Below are 18,148 nucleotides of genomic sequence, written 5' to 3' on the forward strand. Positions count from 1 at the left end.
TTCATTGGGATGGTGGCAACAAAAGGCTGGAAAAGGGTGTATAAAGCTAAAAAAATCATAAGGAGGAACATTTCACATCTAATTAGTTTAACCAGCACGATGATTGGGTGTAAAAAGAGCATCCCAGAGACAGGGTCTCTCAAAAGTAGTAGAGGTACTGGTATTCATCACTCTCTCAAAACCTGTGTAGGCAAATAATGTAACAATATAACTAATGTTCCTTAATGTGAAATTGCGAAGGATTTGTGGATTTAATTATCCAGATAATATCATCCAAATATTCAGAGAACCCAGAGAAATCTTTATAAACAAGGGACAGGGCTGAAAATCAACATTGGGATGGCCATGTCTGGTATTCAGAACCTCCGATGGCACTGCATTTGTGCTACAATCTGAATCAATGGAGCCATAACAATCAGCAATAACCAATCAGAGCAAAGCAAATTGAATATGTAAGTTTTGAAAATGAAGATATAAGCACAGTTACAAAATCAGCCTGTTTTTTTCCTTTAGGGTATTCAGAGCATGCGCGGGAACATCATGAGAAAAAGAGCCAATAAAGAATGTTTTTTGGCAATTATGTTTATTACATAATCAATATTTCACTTTACAATACACAGTAACAGAGTTTGTGTACCTAAGATCACCCAAAGATAACAGTAATGCCTCACCAAAGATAGCAATGAAAGAACAATATCCGGTAACACTTTACTTGACAGTATCGACATAAGAGTGACATGACACTGTCATGACACATGAACCCTAACCTTAACTTCCAAACCCTAATCCTAACCCTAATTTAATTATCCAAGCCTGTAGCCACACCAGGCCAGTAAAAGGGCCTGCAGTGTCTAATTAGGTGTATAATCTAGAATTCTAAACATTTTTTTTTTTTAGAATAATGCTGCATAATAAAGTGCTGTACATAATACATAGTAAAAATACTCAAGAAATAAACAAGGTTTTAAAATATATTGTTACACACGCACATGTGTGCACGTTATACAACAATTATAACTGCCCCCCCCCCAATTATTTTGCCATTAATTAAATATCCTGTTCCTTGTGCATTTAGGTCCTCTCTCCGGTTAATCATGAAAGGATGTTAATTCCCAAACACTCCCATTTTCTTCAGCATGTCCTTTGGTATGGGTCGGGCATGACGAGACACGTACAGCTTCTCCAGGTGACCGTTCATGGGAGAGCTCACATACTCAGAGCAGGACTTGCCACTCAGACTTGGGCCACAGGACACTTTGAGTTCGTAGTAGAACATTCCGTGGTTCAGGCGACACACATTCTGCTTTGTTCCTTCCTCGAGGTTCACTGTGCAAGTTCCGAGCAGGTCGTCATCCCACTTGCTGTCTTCGTCCCACACCTCAAACTTCACCATGCTGGTCTGAGAGAGAAAGACATCACCGATATCAAAGGCCATGTTCCACTGAGGTGAGTTGTTGTTCCAAATCACAGAGGTTCGTGCCAGTTGTGTCTTCTGAGAGTTGAAGACCTTAACGTAAGCATCTGTAGCTGAGATGGTGTCGCCCCACAACCCAGAGGCCTTCACTGCAGTGATAATCACCCGAGCGAGACTGCGTTTAACAGGACAGCAGTCACTACCTACACCAGGATCACCCTGGCAACTGCAGACACAGGGCTCCTTTGGGTTTCTTTTGACACCAGACTTGCAGGGCTCAGAGCAGTTCTGCCAGAGTCCACTCTCTAAAATGTAATGCTTAATTGCTTTGCGTAGTTGTTTTTGCACTGGAAGTTTGGGGTTCAGCAACTCATGGAGGGGATCCAGTGAATAGGAGATCATGTCTGGGTTGAGTGGCAGGGAGGAGAGCCACTCCTTGAAGGCAGCCGGGTCTTTGTCTGCAGAGAAGAGGAGCTCTGGCTCAGTGGTGTGACCACCAAAGATCTCTGTGAGCCTAGGATGTCAGAAAAAAGACAACATTCGATTTTATTCATTTACAGTGCACCAATGACATTACCAGCCCCAAGGAGCCAAGGAAACGCTTCATTTTAAAAAGAGGAAACCTCAAGCAGACTCAAAAAGGTTGGAAAATCTTAGATGGTAATCTTCAGATACGGAGTGTCTATTTGTACCCCTTGGCCTGTTACATAACAACAAAAACATGTTGCTCGCGTGTCCAAAAAAACATGGCCGACATTCGTTTTTTCGTCAGCAGAAAGTGAAGAATTGAACGGTTTCAGCACTAATATCTGTTCAAATTAAAGTTGAGATGGAAAAGTTGTGTTTTATTTTCATAATCTTTGTTCAGTGAACACATACAACCGTCAGTTTGTTAGCTAACAGAAATTTTGTGAATATGACGTTCAGGCCTATAAACTATATGTTTACCTGCAAACCTCAACTTCTTGTCGAAGCAGATAGTGCAGTGGTCACAGGCAAGGGCTGGCACCCGAGAGACCGGGGTTCGATTCCCGTGTGATTGGCCGAGTGAGTGTGCATGTGTACCAACGTCTCTGGAGAGAAGGCGCGCAATTTGAACAAGAAATCTGTTCTCAAACGGAAGTTTTGATTGCAACAATTAGCTAGTTCATGCACCAGGGTGTAAATAGCATGCAGTACTATAAACACCTGGGTACGAATAGCATCCACTTCTAACTGTACATTGATGCAAACAGCATACCTTATTCAGAGTGTCTATTACACAGCTGAGCTATTCACACTCAGTTATGTAACAACAAAAAAACATGTTGCTTGTTTAAAAAAAAATATATATATATTATTACATTGTGTGATCAATATGCCAGATTAAATGCACAGGGGTGCAAATAGCATACACTGATATTTGTACCAGGCGAGGTACTAATAGAACACATTGCTGTGTGCACCTACCAGACGAGGTACTAATAGAACACATTGCTGTGTGCACCGGGGTACGAATAGCATACATTGATATTTGTACCAGACGGGGTACTAATAGAACACATTGCTGTGTGCACCGGGGTACGAATAGAATTCACTTCTTATTGCACCAGGGTACGAATAGCATACACTGCTAATTGTACCAGGGGTGCAAATAGCCTTACCCCTTCAGATATCACAGTGAACCACAACTATAGCAGACAGGCATATACTCACAAACTTCGAAGCTTACCTGTCACTGAAGCTGTTGGAGAAGCTGTTTTTGCCTCCTGTCTTGTCTTTCGCCTCCTGACAGTGGCTCATCTCGGCCCCTCCATTGCCTTTGCCTGTAACACTGGCTTTGGCCTCCACATTCAGACACATCTTGATCTCGTCTGAGCTCAGGCCCTGTAAAGAGGCCATGCACTGCCTAATGCTGGTCACTGACTGCACCATCCCGCCCAGAGTCACCTGAAGGCAAACATAGGGAAAGTGTGCAACTGAAATTTTGATGAGATTTGTGTTCTAACTTCTTTTTGCACTGAGACAGAGTAATATGACCCATGAAATCCTAGATTATTTCTCTATACTGTGTGTCTGTGCATACTTATTTAGTTAAAAATAAATGGCAAACTATATTTTGATGATATCTTCATCTCTTTGATGATTTATTGATTTATAGTGCATTATCACTTGATGATATTTGGTTCTCCTGCTCATCTTTGGAGTTTTTTTAAATAGATGAAGAAAACTGTTTAATAAAAGTCTGTTGCTGAGTGTTAACTTTTGTTACACAGCTCTTCATAATGCTGCAGAATGCTCTATTCACTTGAATGGGCCTTCCCAACGTTCGGTGGTCTGTTACTCGATAACAGACCACTTTCAAAGAAAATGGTTCAGCGTGTGCTGCGAACTATTTGTTTCTGCGAAAGCCACAATGAAATGGTAACAAATAAATTTAAAGTCATATCGTGTGGAGTTCATTTTCTCATTTTGTCAAGTAGCCATGTAATAAGCGGGATAATGTATAGAACACTTGTCATTATTGGAAAACTAGATGTACCGCAGAGCGGTACAAAATATGACCGCCGCCCAGTCCAGCACATTTTTTCGACAAAAATAAATCACGCTGAAAGGCCTATATGATTCTAACTGTCTCACTAAATTGCATTAGCCACACTCAATTCTCCCTGTACCAAGTACCAAAACATGATTAGTTCATAGATTTCACATGTAAAATTCATTTTATACAACCCCACCTCCATCTTGCTTGTTCATAATTCTGAGAAATTCTTGAATTGTGTGCATGTGTGCGTGTACACGTTTATGTTTATGTGTGTGTGTGTGTGTGTGTGTGTGTGTGTGTGTGTGTGTGCGTGCTTGTGTGTTTGCCTTCGTATGTGTGTTTGTGCAAGTGCATGCATGCGTACATATGTCTACTGTGCGAGTATGTGTCATACGTATGATTACTGTGAATGTATGTGTGTATGTGTGTGCGTGTGTATCTGTTTATGCACATGTGTGCACATGGAATGGGTTAACATGACCCCTGGAGGCAAACATACAGAAAAAATTGGTCATCCTAGGCCCTACGGTTCTCAAGATATTCACAGAAAACTGTGAAGCTACAGATCAAAATGAAAAACGATGGTTCCATGCTATCCATGTGGGGTTACATGCCCACCAAGTTTCATGTACCCCGGTCTTTCAGTGTCCCGGGAATCCTTGTTGGTGTACGGTCACTAAATGTACACATAAATTATTTTATTGTAAGGCCCCCCATGAACGAAAGTTCACAAAACTTGGCATGCATTCGGAGGGTGTCATAATGATCCTACACTTTCAATTTCGTGCAGTTTTGACCATGTCAGCCAGAGATATTGTGATGAAAACACCTAATTTTTTGCTTTTTAATTTTTAACTAGGTGGCGCTATACATGAAATAAGTGGTAATGGGATGGGTTGACATGCCCCCTTAAGACCAACATACAAAAAAAGGTGGACCTCCTAGGCCCTACGGTTCTCGAGATATTCACAGAAAACTCCGGCCACCTACAGGCCAGTTGGTGTATAGTAACATAAATTAATTTATTGTGTGGCCCCCCATGAACGGAATTCAACGAAACTTGGCGTGCATTCAGAGGGTGTCATAATGATCCTAAACTTCCAATTTCGTGCAGTTTTGACTTTGTTGGGTCACAGATACCTGCGATTACAACACCTCATTTTTACTTTTTTGTGTTTAACTAGGTGGCGCTATACATGAAATGAGTGGTTATGGAATGGGTTGACATGGCCCCTTGAGATCAACATACAAAAAAAATGGTCCTCCTAAACCCTACGGTTCTCGAGATATTCACAGAAAACTGTGTCTGCCTTACACTCTTTTTGGGGGGTCCAGTCCAGCGGGGGGCCTACAGATGAAAACAAAAAACGATGGTTCCATGCTATCCATGTGGGGTTACATGCCCACCAAGTTTCGTGTACCCCGGTCTTTCAGTGTCCCGGGAATCCTTGACGGAAATTTGGACATGCGAAAAAGAAAAAAAAAAAAAAAAAAAGAAAAAGAAGAAAAAAAAAATCTGACTAAACCTATATGACCGCCGCTTCGCTGCGCGGCGGTCATAATAAGTCCCTTCAGGACGAAACAAGACCCCTCCACTGACGCGTCGGGGTCCTGTTCGCCCTGTCGGGACTTATTTTCCGATAATGACTGGCGTTCTATACATTATCCCTTACCTATAAACTAATTAGGCAATTTTCCAAGTTTTGCCAGTTTCAACTGCCCGAAAGTGCTTTGTGTTGATTAACTAATTTATTTATTTATTTATTTACAAATGTACATACAGTACTGTAATTACATAGTCTGGCTAGCGCCACCACTTCTCAATGAGACGTGATCTGGGAACCAAACGTTAATTTTCTCGTATTTGAAAAAAATGCCCAGATCCGTTTATTGGGTGCCACGGATGTCTATCAAATGCGTCTGTGCATAGCTCATCATCGTCTTGCTTTCCCCCTTGTTCTGTGATTGGTCCCCTATCTCAGGCGAAAATTTGCTCAATGGTCTCCAGGCTGCCTTAGCAGCGTGAATCAAATCGCGCGCAAGGCAGCATGGGAACACCCAGGCTAGTAATTATGACCGCCGCGCAGCGAAGCGGCGGTCATATAGGTTTAGTCAGATTTATTTTCTTTTTTTCTTTTTCGCATGCCCAAATTTTCGTCAATGATTCCCGGGACACTGAAAGACCGGGGTACACGAAACTTGGTGGGCATGTAACCCCACATGGATAGCATGGAACCATCGTTTTTCATTTTGATCTGTAGCCCCCCCGCTGGACTGGACCCCCCGAAAGGAGGGTAGGGCAGACACAGTTTTCTGTGAATATCTCGAAAACCGTAGGGTTTTAGGAGGGTTTTTTTGTATGTTGATCTCAAGAGGCCATGTCAACCCATTCCATAACCACTCATTTCATGTATAGCGCCACCTAGTTAAACACAAAAAAGTAAAAATGAGGTGTTGTAATCGCAGGTATCTGTGACCTAACATAGTCAAAACTGCACGAAATTGGAAGTGTAGGATCATTATGACACCCTCTTAATGCACGCCAAGTTTAGTGGAATTCCGTTCATGGGGGGCCACACGATAAATTAATTTATGTTACTATACACCAACTGGCCTGTAGGTGGCCGGAGACAGTTTTCTGTGAATATCTCGAGAACCGTAGGGCCTAGGAGGTCCACCTTTTTTTATGTATGTTGGTCTTAAGGGGGCATGTCAACCCATCCCATTACCACTTATTTCATGTATAGCGCCACCTAGATAAAAATTAAAAAGCAAAAAATTAGGTGTTTTCATCACAATATCTCTGGCTGACAAGGTCAAAACTGCACGAAATTAAAAGTGTAGGATCATTATGACACCCTCCGAATGCATGCCAAGTTTTGTGTACTTTCGTTCATGGGGGGCCTTACAATAAAATAATTTATGTGTACATTTAGTGACGTACACCAACAAGGATTCCCGGGACACTGAAAGACCGGGGTACACAAAACTTGGTGGGCATGTACCCCCACATGGATAGCATGGAACCGTAATTTTTCTGTAGCCTCCCGCTGGACTGGACCCCCCAAAAGGAGGGTAGGGCAGACACAGTTCTCTGTGAATATCTTGAGAACTATAGGGCCTAGGATGACCATTTTTTTCCGTATGTTTGCCTCCAGGGGTCATGTTAACCCATTTCATGTGCACACATGTGCACAAACAGATACACACACACACACATACATTCACAGTAATCATACGTATGACACATACTCACACAGTAGACATATGTACACTTGCATGCACAGGCACATACGCAGGCACACACACAAGCACGCACACACACACACACACACACACACACACACACACACACACACACATAACATAAACATAACACAAACAATCAAGAATTTCTCAGAATTATGAACAGGCAAGATGGAGGTGGGGTTGTATAAAATGAATTTTACATGTGAAATCTATGAACTAATAATGTTTTGGTACTTGTTGTCTAGCAGATACCAGTGAGAATTGAGTGTGGATAATGCAATTTAGTGAGACAGTTAGAATCATATAGGCCTTTCAGCATGATTTCTTTTTGTGGAAAAAATGTGCTGGACTGGGCGGCGGTCATATTTTGTACCGCTCTGCGGTACATCTAGTTACAGTTATATATAGCCATATTCTACTGCTCTTCATCCTGCACATACACGTAATACTATTATAATGTTACTGTCTCTGCACTACAATGGTACTGTTACCACACTGCACATAGCTATACATACTGTACATATCTGTTTATATGGTTCATACTAAATATCCATATATATATTCAGTTTTTCTGTAATATATTCTGTTAATACACTGCATATATCTATATTGTTCTTACTACTACTACTGCCATTACATTGCACAATACTGAACATGTTGTTCATACATTGTTCATATTACATAGCCATATTTATTCTGCTCTTATAAGGTTACTGCTAATACACTGCACATACTTAAATATTTAATTAATACTACTCTAAACCACCTTCTGAAAACAACTGTATACTACTGTCTACACTGCACTATATATTTTGTCCTGTCTATGCACCACCTACTTTGTATATCACATTGCACTTTTTCTGCTTTTTTGGACACAAACTCCATTTTGTTGTCTCTGTACTTGTACTCTGCACAATGACAATAAAGTTGAATCTAATCTAATCTAATATGAACTACTGTACTTACATTAATGAGCCACTTTTTGTATTAAAGAAATATCATATGAAAACCATCTCTCCTACACAAAATTTTGATCAACAGCTTCTTAATTCAGTGCTAAATGTTTTTCATCCCAATAAAACAGGGCCGTAGTCACCATAGACATTGAGGGGGACGTGTCCCCCCCAATATTCAAATATGACCAAAATGTCAGACATAGAAAAATAAATAAAGAAAACACTATACTGCAGGAAACCAAGAAGCACCACAATCTGAAATGTAGTCAAACGTAAATAACGCACACATTAGTGACCTATGGTTCCAGAGAGAGTAGCCTACACCCCTGAGTGGTTTGTTCTGGTGGTTTTTCGTTTTTCGTTAGTGGCGTGCGCTATCAAAAGCTTCCATTTACTGTACCATAGGGCAGGCTACTGCGGTGCAGTAGGGCTATCAACAATATCGCTAAAGCTACCGGTCCAATTCTCACAAATCTTGTTGGAAAGGTGGAGCACAGGTTAAGGAAAGCCCATTATTTTTTTCGGGGCCAATAAGACTCAAAGGGAACTTTGGAGCATTTTCCATATTGTAGGCTATTTTCCTCGCAATGATAGCGAAAATGAAATAGTGCTCATTTATTTTAAATGATGAATTTGTGCATGCATGTGTCGCTGATTTCTTTCACGTCTTACAACATAAATAATGCATTCATATGCTAGTAGTAATGTCAGAAATTATCCCGTTTATAGGCCTCTTAGAAATAGTTGTTGCATCTTGCATGTTACATTTAGATGTGCACTCAATCGCGCATCCATGCAAGCAAAACGTATAGGCCTACGACTCAAATGTGGCGACGGCACACAGTTTGTGAAAAAACGTTTACAATGCACTGGCGGTGATAGCCTACACTGAATGTGAATCGCAGACAATGACCAAAGAAAGGAATGTGCACCTCCATTTAGCAAGTAAAGGCTGTAGTAGGCCTAGTGTTTCTACATGTTGGCACAAAACGTCATTTCTGTCAGAAAGGAGCCATGGGGTAATGTGAGGTGATTCAGGTAGAAGAGAGGCCTTAGCCTATTCCTGAATCCTGTCCCTTTCAAACTATGTTAAAATTGTGTGATTAGCCAGCAGCATAATATAATCAAAATCAAAATCCTATTAGGCTTTAGGTCCAAACCTATGAGTCTAAGCCTTAGTTTAAAAAAATATCTTCAGGTGTAAGTAATTAGTCAAAGAGCCATCGTATTCTGTGTAATATAGAGGTTAATAAAGATATTCTAGTTTGTAATTTCTTTTAAAATATTAATTTGGGAGACAAATGGAGTCATACCACACGTCTATGTCCAGGGATGGATTACTGAATGGGCCTACTGGGCCCAAGAGCTCAGGGGGCCCTGAAGCCCAAGCTGCTTGAAGTTGCTTCTTCTCCACCCTTCTCTTCTCTTTCCACAAAACTTACGAGAAGCCATCATTTAAAGGGTCATTTTTAAAAAACCTTCCAGGGCAGCAAGGCCCCTGACCCCCCATTCTTAACTGGATTTAACCATATGTCAGTCAACAGTTTGGAATACCCTAATTGACTAAGTTAACTAATTACTTGTGTTATTATTTTTAATAATATTTTTGCATGCAAGGAAATATATTGAAATTCTGTTTGAGGGTCCCCCAAACCCCGCCACAGATTTGGTCCCCCCCAATGTTGACATCATGACTACGGCCTTGCAATAAAATATGTCAAATATGAAGCCCACAAAGTGCCATGGCAGATAAAAAAAACAAACAAATTTTAGGTCATTTACATTCCCTTGCAATTGTTTCCTTGAAATAACGTTTAATGTCCCAATAGATTTGTGTCAAAAGTATTACACCGACTCAGACAAAAAAGTGAATGCAAACATATGGCATGGGAGCACAAAACAAACTAAAATCAAGGTAACATAAAAGGAGCTCAGAAAAAAAATAAATAAAAAATTCTTAAAATAAAATCTCTGATAGCCCGTCAGTGTTGTTTAAGTGGTTTTGTTGTGGTAGCCAGACGGGAAAACTTGATTGCCATGAGTTTGCGAGGCTCGGCTATAAGTAACAAAGGAACTTCAGTTCTCCATGTGACATGGATTATCTGTTCTCCATGCTTACCTTTGTCATGTAATGAGTGCCAAAGTCATTGATAAGCTTGTAGAAACGTTGCTTGCTCTCACTGGTGTACTTCTTTGGAAGTTGATTAATGGCACGCTGAAACTCAGGATGAAGGGTGGGCTGGTTGGAAACTTTGTAGCTGTATATTGGAAAATGGAGAGTGAGTAAGAGGTTAAGAGTCAAGTTAAGTTTAATCCTGGTATGATATTAGCTTTGCTCAATTATGCTAAAAAAAAACACTCATGTTTAGGGGCAGAGCCAGATACGGGGCACAGGCCACCCCCAGAATTTAGTTGGCCACCCCACCAGAGATGTGATAGTTGGGCATGTCAGCACAAAAAGTAAAATTGTTTTCTTAGCCAAGTGTTTTACATGGATTTGATGTTTGCCAAATTATTTAGGCTATATTTATGGGTACGTATTGCAATGCATGTCCAGTCTGGGCTCAAGAACCAATTTCTTCCATTGTATGTTGTTCTGTCTGCACATCTACAGTAGCCGACATATGATGGAAAACTTCATTCTAATTGGCTACTGCTTTACTTGAAAATACTTTCTTTGTTGTTGCACTGCATCTACCAATTATGTGCTTCAGTTGTTAAATCATGTGAAATAGCTCATTTTCATTTTTTCTTAGATAAAATAAACAGTTTAGTTATTAATAATGCATAATTTAGCATTCAATCAAAAGCTTTAATATATATTTTACTTTTCACGTTATGTTAACCTGAGTATCTGAGTCTGTGCCCCAGCACGGCCACCCCATCAACATGTTTCTAGGATCGCCACTGCTCATGTTTAACCACAATGACATGTAAAATCAGTTTATTCGGTTATTCTCTCTGTCACCAGCACAAATACTCTGCATTGCAGTTGCAGTGAAACATGTTGTACTATGCTACAGTCCGCAATTAAAATGATGAGCAAAGTGCAGTTTGTGTTTAGAATATTGCTTGTATTAAATCAGCAATTAGATTTTGCCTCATTATTAAATGCAATTTAGTTAGGCTTTAATATGTACACTTTACCCATAATTTAAATTAGGACACTACATCTACAGTAATGTAAGCTTCTAAAAGGCCTTTCCATACCTGTAGTAACTACAGTCCATTTTATGGCTCAAGAAGGTAAACTTGTCTCTCTTCGTTTTGTCCATTGAGTACTCAGCCAATTTTGACTGGGTCCCCGCCAGCATCAATGAGCCATCCCCCTTTTTGGTGTCTACTCCTAAATCAGCTTTCCAGTTGTTCTCCACACTGGACGCACTGGAACTGACCAGGGACTCGCTCGACTGGTACAGTGAGCTGGCCACCTTCATGCTGCATTTCTGACTGGGTCTCCAGTGAACCACAGCTGCTGGGACTTTCTGCATCTTGCCCTCTTGATACGGGTTCCTGCACAACATGCAGGTGTTGTTTTCACGTCTCCATAGGTTCATGTCGATGACAAAGGCTCCCTTGCGCTGCATCTTGGTGATGTCGAAGCCTTCACCGGCCAGGTTGGATCCTGGGGCAAACTCGGCCTCTTTGCACTCACGGGGGGAGCCTCTGGTGCATGACTGGGTAGTTTGGGGTATGAGGGCCAGTTGGAAAGCCAACAGACAGGTGATGGCTAAAAGACCCATGGCCAAATCTGAAAGAAAGTTAATTTGTCGGTACTATTATACTGTTACAGCCTGGTCACTCCTACCTATATCTCCTTTTAGGGAGATACTAGTCTGGAATGCCGTTGTTCAGTAATGTTTCCATTGGTCGGCATTGGTACCTGCCCAATCAGCAACGAGAGGGGATGACTGTACAGTTTCCAAATCGAAAGTGGCTTTGGTAAACTGCAGTAGCAACGCCTGCAAACATCAGAAATTGCAGTTGGAAGAATGTGTACATTTATTTACAGCAAAAAGGTAGGCACACATGCATTGTTTCCTGATTGCCAATGCTGCCATAAATGTTGTTTAGTGTCAGTTTGTAAAGTTTAGGTAGTAGGAAGTAACATTACAAATCCCTGAATAATGTGATTTGTTAGGCTGAACCAATGATTTCAAAGTTAACACCCGTTACAATGTAAATGTTGGAAAGGAATCTCAATCGTGAGTGACCAGACTCTCTTCACTTCGTGAATGAGTTTTGTTTACCAGGCTAATACTTGTTGGCTGTGATAGCTTTTTTCCTAAGGTGACTCCAATACACTGTTGGATGAATGTAATATTTAAAATGTAAAATATGTGTTCTGCATGTATACTTCACTGCCATAAAAATGTGAAGAGCTTTTCAGGATTATTTGTTGTTGTTGAGTGATATTGGAATCCAATATACTTACATAATACTATATATTAAATTAGTAATACTTTATAGTGAGGTTACAATTTTTATTCTACTAATAATGCTTAACTATTATTGTATCATACATGATTTATTGATTGAATTAATGGTAGAAGCATCATGAATTCCTGTTGCGCATCATGATTGAATCACTGTATAGTGAAATATTAAACCTACTGTACGTCTAAGATGCTCTCAGTGTTTCTATCATAGCTATAATTACATGAAATAAAAGTAGGGCATCAGCTAAATTGGAATTACTGATAAAAGCATTACGCAATCCAGCTTGTTGTATATTTGCAAGTGAATTACCATCTATAAGAGAAAACTGTCAGGTTCTCCTAATTGTTCCAACAAGTTCAGAATTAAATTAAATTTACTAAATAAATTAAATTAGAATCAAATGTAAAATTAACTGAGGAAGTACCACTGTTTATGCTGAAAATGAAGGCCTACCTTTCAGAAACAGCCAAGTGACTTATCTTCCTGTAATGAAGACTTTTTGAGAACACCTTAGCAAAAGACTAAAACATAAACGTACAGTATAGAAAGAGGAAGTATCACCTGAAGTGTGAATGTGAGAGAGAGAGACAGAGAGAGAGAGAGAAAGAGAGACATGCGTCTCAAATGGTGTATGATCCTTATGACTGTGATTACTATACATGCAGCAGTCGGCTTCTGGCCTCGTTCTTAAAGCCTTCAGTCAGCATATAAGCATGTTTTTAAAAAAAATAATAATAATCAATCAATTTATCTGCAAAAGTTGTCAGTCAGCATATAAGCATGTTTTTTTTTATCAATGCCAAGTAGGCTTTTATTTGCCACTTTATGCACGTGAAAGCTTGCTTGCTAGTTTTAGACCATAAACTCCACAACGCTGCTTTAAACAAGTACAGTAGCAACAGATCTCAAACAAGAATGATATTGTTAATGCTTTCAATGACCATTTCATTAAGGCAGGGAACATATTTGAACAATCATATCCTGAAGAGGTCTCACACAGTCCTGTCTCCTCACCCCTTCAACGCAATTCACCTGCTTCTCTGGTCAATGAGGGATTCGACTTTGAATTCATTCCCTCATCTGCATGTGTTTAAAGGAACACGCCACCCAAAATCAGTAGTGATATATGTTCTTACCGTAACTTTCACGAGTTGAGTCGTACCTCTCCCGCGTCGGTAGGTGCACTCAAACGCTCTGTCACGCGGCGCTAATGTGTTAGCATGTTGCTATGCTAGCGGGCTCTGCCGTGGCCGTAGAGAGAGGCACATAGCAGTATTCAAACACCTCCACGTTTTACCTACTTAAATACAGTTGCACGAGTAGTTGATGAAAAATGTTAGGGCACACAACATGAAACGTGACGATTTTCCAAGCGAATGAACATGAGAACTACAATGTGTGGCGCAATAGCACTTGGGAGTACTTCGACCTAGCGTGGTAATATTATTAACACCTAATTGTAGATCCTATCCACCACAGAGTTTAGAATCCATGCTGGATCGACCCTCAGCCTCTCCCTCCCCTCTGAGCGAGAGAGGCACACACACTAGAGATGCGCTGATGGGCTATTATTTCAACCATAACTGCATAGCAAAACTTATCATCCATCAGCCATCCATCAGCACCAAAGTTTGTTGACCAATTTTCAAAACGGCACCTGCCCACCATCCGCTGGTTGTTTTAATGTAGGCTATATGGGTGATGCAGCGCTGCTGACGTGAGGCTAGAAAGCCCTTGCCTGTTCTAGAAAGACTGATCTAATGCAGCAAATATATTAAAAGGCAAAAGTCGTACATTGGCTAGGCCTATCCCCAGAATATCAGCAGCAAACTCAGTCTCTGTCGCGCAAAACAGTCTCCAAATAAAACGCACATCGGCCTGTTGCCTATTCTGCCAGCTTGTGACAATATATCGTCCAAAATGCTTGATTGCATTGCATTCTCCACATTTTTAGCTACATTTTCATGTACCACATCAGCATTTTTGTTCAGTGAATCTTTTGTAAATTGCTTTACAATTACCGTCGGGCCTATAGGCCTATTGCCTGGCTTGCCTCAGCTTCGGTCACGTCCTTTTACAATTTTATCATTGTAATAAAAAACGCAATTTGCCACATAATTTCTCCTGGCCTACTAATTAATGCCTATTGTACTTTATTTTTTGCAAAAAGAAAGAAATCCTTGATAAAATAACAAGTCATTCACATTATAGGCTACTTTACACACTGTTATGTCAGGTTGACTGACAAGCCTGTTCTGAAGACTCCCATTCATTTTGACTGCACGAGCGCGTCTTTTTCAGACAGACATTGCAATTCATTTTATAGCAGGCCATCGGACAAATATGACGCCTCGATATTAAAGAAACTCCGACTCCATTCATTCTGAATGTCCACCGCACAACAATGCAACGTGCATGTTCACATTTTTAGTAACAACCGCCAAACTTGCTTGCTTGCCTTACACATCTAAGTTTTCCGACTATTTTTCTTACCTTCTTTTTCCGCTGTGGATGTTAGTGAGTTTGAGTTTTAGCTCTTACGTTCTGAACATCTCGCACTGCCATCGCCCGATGTCATTTCTTAGTCATATCACTCTCTGTCTCTCTTTTAAATGCCTATTCCCTGAATGGTAGGCTACAATTATGTGTTTTATATATAGGCTAATATCTAAACAAAATAACCCAGGCAGTCTCATCTAGGATATAACACAGGTTGAAGTTGGTTCTATTTAGAGAGGTGAACATCTGTAGATGACTCAGAAATGACATCGGAAGACAAGGAGTGAATATGGCAAGAGGCAAGCCGAAGTCTGCTGACAAGGGCCCGACGGTAATTGTAAAGCAATTTACAAAAGATTCACTGAACAAAAATGCTGATGTGGTACATGAAAATGTAGCTAAAAATGTGGAGAATGCAATGCAATCAAGCATTTTGGACGATATATTGTCACAAGCTGGCAGAATAGGCAACAGGCCGATGTGCGTTTTATTTGGAGACTGTTTTGCGCGACAGAGACTGAGTTTGCTGCTGATATTCTGGGGATAGGCCTAGCCAATGTACGACTTTTGCCTTTTAATATATTTGCTGCATTAGATCAGTCTTTCTAGAACAGGCAAGGGCTTTCTAGCCTCACGTCAGCAGCGCTGCATCACCCATATAGCCTACATTAAAACAACCAGCGGATGGTGGGCAGGTGCCGTTTTGAAAATTGGTCAACAAACTTTGGTGCAGATGGATGGCTGATGGATGATAAGTTTTGCTATGCAGTTATGGTTGAAATAATAGCCCATCAGCGCATCTCTAGTGTGTGTGCCTCTCTCGCTCAGAGGGGAGGGAGAGGCTGAGGGTCGATCCAGCTTGGATTCTAAACTCTGTGGTGGATAGGATCTACAATTAGGTGTTAATAATATTACCGCTAGGTCGAAGTACTCCCAAGTGCTATTGCGCCACACATTGTAGTTCTCATGTTCATTCGCTTGGAAAATCGTCACGTTTCATGTTGTGTGCCCTAACATTTTTCATCAACTACTCGCGCAACTGTATTTAAGTAGGTAAAACGTGGAGGTGTTTGAATACTGCTATGTGCCTCTCTCTACGGCCACGGCAGAGCCCGCTAGCATAGCAACATGCTAACACATTAGCGCCGCGCGACAGAGCGTTTGAGTGCACCTACCGACGCGGGAGAGGTACGACTCAACTCGTGAAAGTTACGGTAAGAACATATATCACTACTGATTTTGGGTGGCGTGTTCCTTTAAGGCTCTTAAGGAAATTGACACTAGGAAATCAGCTGGCCCTGTCTGATTTTAATAGATCAGATGGCCTAGACCCTGTTTCACTGAAACTATCAGCACATATCATAGTGAAACCTTTTATATACATTTTTAACTTGTCCCTGTCTTCAAATGACTTACCAGATGTTCGGAAATCAGCCCATGTGCTGCCCCTGGTGAAAGGGGGATCCCTCCATTCTTGACAATTACCGCCAAATCTCTAAATTGTCTATACTTGCAAAGGTCCTAGAGTCTTTAGTAAATACCCAACTTAAGGGCTTCCTGCAAAATCATAACATACTTTGCCCGGCACAGTCAGGCTTTAGGACCAAGCATAGCACCATTACTGCAGCTACTTGATGACATCATCTGTGACCTTGACAATAAGATGAGCTGTGCTGCCCTGTTCATCGACTTGTCAAAGGCCTTTGACATTATTGATCACTGTCTCCTGCTCAAGAGGCTCCGGGACATTGGCTTGGGCACTAAGGTAGTTGATTGGTTCAGAAACTATCTTGCCAGCAGAACTCAAACTTTAGTTGTCGATGGGCATAGAACTTAGACTGGTATTAAACGCTGGTAAAACTAAGGTGATGCAGTTCACAAAGTCTCACACAGTACCCGCATCAACCGCCCTAGCCATTTCCACACTGGATGGGAAGTGTGTTGAAAATGTTTCATCATGTAAATATCTTGGTCTGTGGATTGATGAAAAGCTAACCTTCAAAGTTAATATTGATAAATTAGTGAGAAAGCTGAGAGTAAAGCTTGGCTTTTATTTTAGAAATAAATCCTGTTTTACTCTCCAAGCTAGGAGGAAGTGCCACTTTCTTACCAGTCTTGGACTATGGGGATATGCATGCTGCCTCTACCACGCTGCACACACTTGACACAGTCTACCATGGTGCACTATGAGACGACTGGTTTTAGCTCTTTAGGTCTGCGTAGATGGTTCCACTGGCACATTTTTATTTATAAAGCTAAACAGTAATTTACCCAGCTATCTTACTAGTCTGTTGACCTGGAATCATTTCATTTACAATCTCCACTCTGTTAACACTCTGGCTCTAAATATCCCACCTATAACAACTGAATTTGGTAAGACTGCTTTTAGTTATGCTGCTCCTTGGTGTTGGAATTTGCTCCAAAAACTTTTGAAGCTTTCTATTTTTATCCTACTTGGACATTTTAAACAATTACTTAAACGATCCAAATTTGAACAGTGCACAAGTTTCCAATGACCCCTTTATGTCATTCTTAAATAGTTTTTACATGTACTGTAAATTGTTTGTTTGTTGTGACACTGGCAGTGATGAGAATAATGCCGTTATAAATAACGGTGTTACTAACAGCGTTACTTTTTTTCAGTAACGAGTAATCTAATTGATTACTCTTCCCATTTTAATAACGCCGTTACCGTTACTGCCAAAAAATCCGGCTCATTACTATAATTGAAGCTGTTTTTTTCCATCAAACACTGAGCAGAGAGGCAAAGACTTTTTCCTTGGTTAGCGGGCAGTGCACGAGACAAGCGCATAAATGCTGATGATTGGCTGAGGTCGAGACAAACACACACAACACACAACAAACAGCAGAAGCGAGTCAGTCAACGAGAGAGACACAGGTATGGCGAGCCCAATTAATCCAAAAGTAGCCTTCTCTAAATGGAAGTATTGTCACACCTCAGTCTGCCAGGAGATGCCGTCAGAAGGCTCAAGCCCCTGGAAATCCCTCTGAGAGACCCTGTGGCTGGTGATCATGGGGCTCACCTGTGGCTCGTTTGGTGTGGCC

The 18,148-nt window shown here is 40.9% G+C and overlaps 1 protein-coding gene across 1 annotated transcript; it reads right to left on the reverse strand.

The window, feature by feature from the left end:
• Positions 1-564: 564 nt before the first annotated feature.
• LOC143102211 (perforin-1-like) lies at positions 565-13,337 on the reverse strand. The gene is made up of 6 exons (XM_076265676.1): positions 13,037-13,337; positions 12,027-12,105; positions 11,354-11,894; positions 10,263-10,401; positions 3,126-3,343; positions 565-1,928 (listed from the first exon to the last, which is right to left on the reverse strand). The coding sequence occupies exons 3-6, from the start codon at positions 11,884-11,886 to the stop codon at positions 1,106-1,108; spliced, it is 1,713 nt and encodes a 570-aa protein (XP_076121791.1). The 5' UTR covers positions 11,887-11,894; positions 12,027-12,105; positions 13,037-13,337; the 3' UTR covers positions 565-1,105.
• Positions 13,338-18,148: the final 4,811 nt, after the last annotated feature.

This window comes from Alosa pseudoharengus, unplaced genomic scaffold, assembly GCF_046254945.1.
Source record: "Alosa pseudoharengus isolate Yale_2024_CS ecotype anadromous, Long Island Sound unplaced genomic scaffold, YU_APseudo_1.1 YU_APseudo_1.1_scf_4, whole genome shotgun sequence".
NCBI lineage: Eukaryota > Metazoa > Chordata > Actinopteri > Clupeiformes > Clupeidae > Alosa > Alosa pseudoharengus.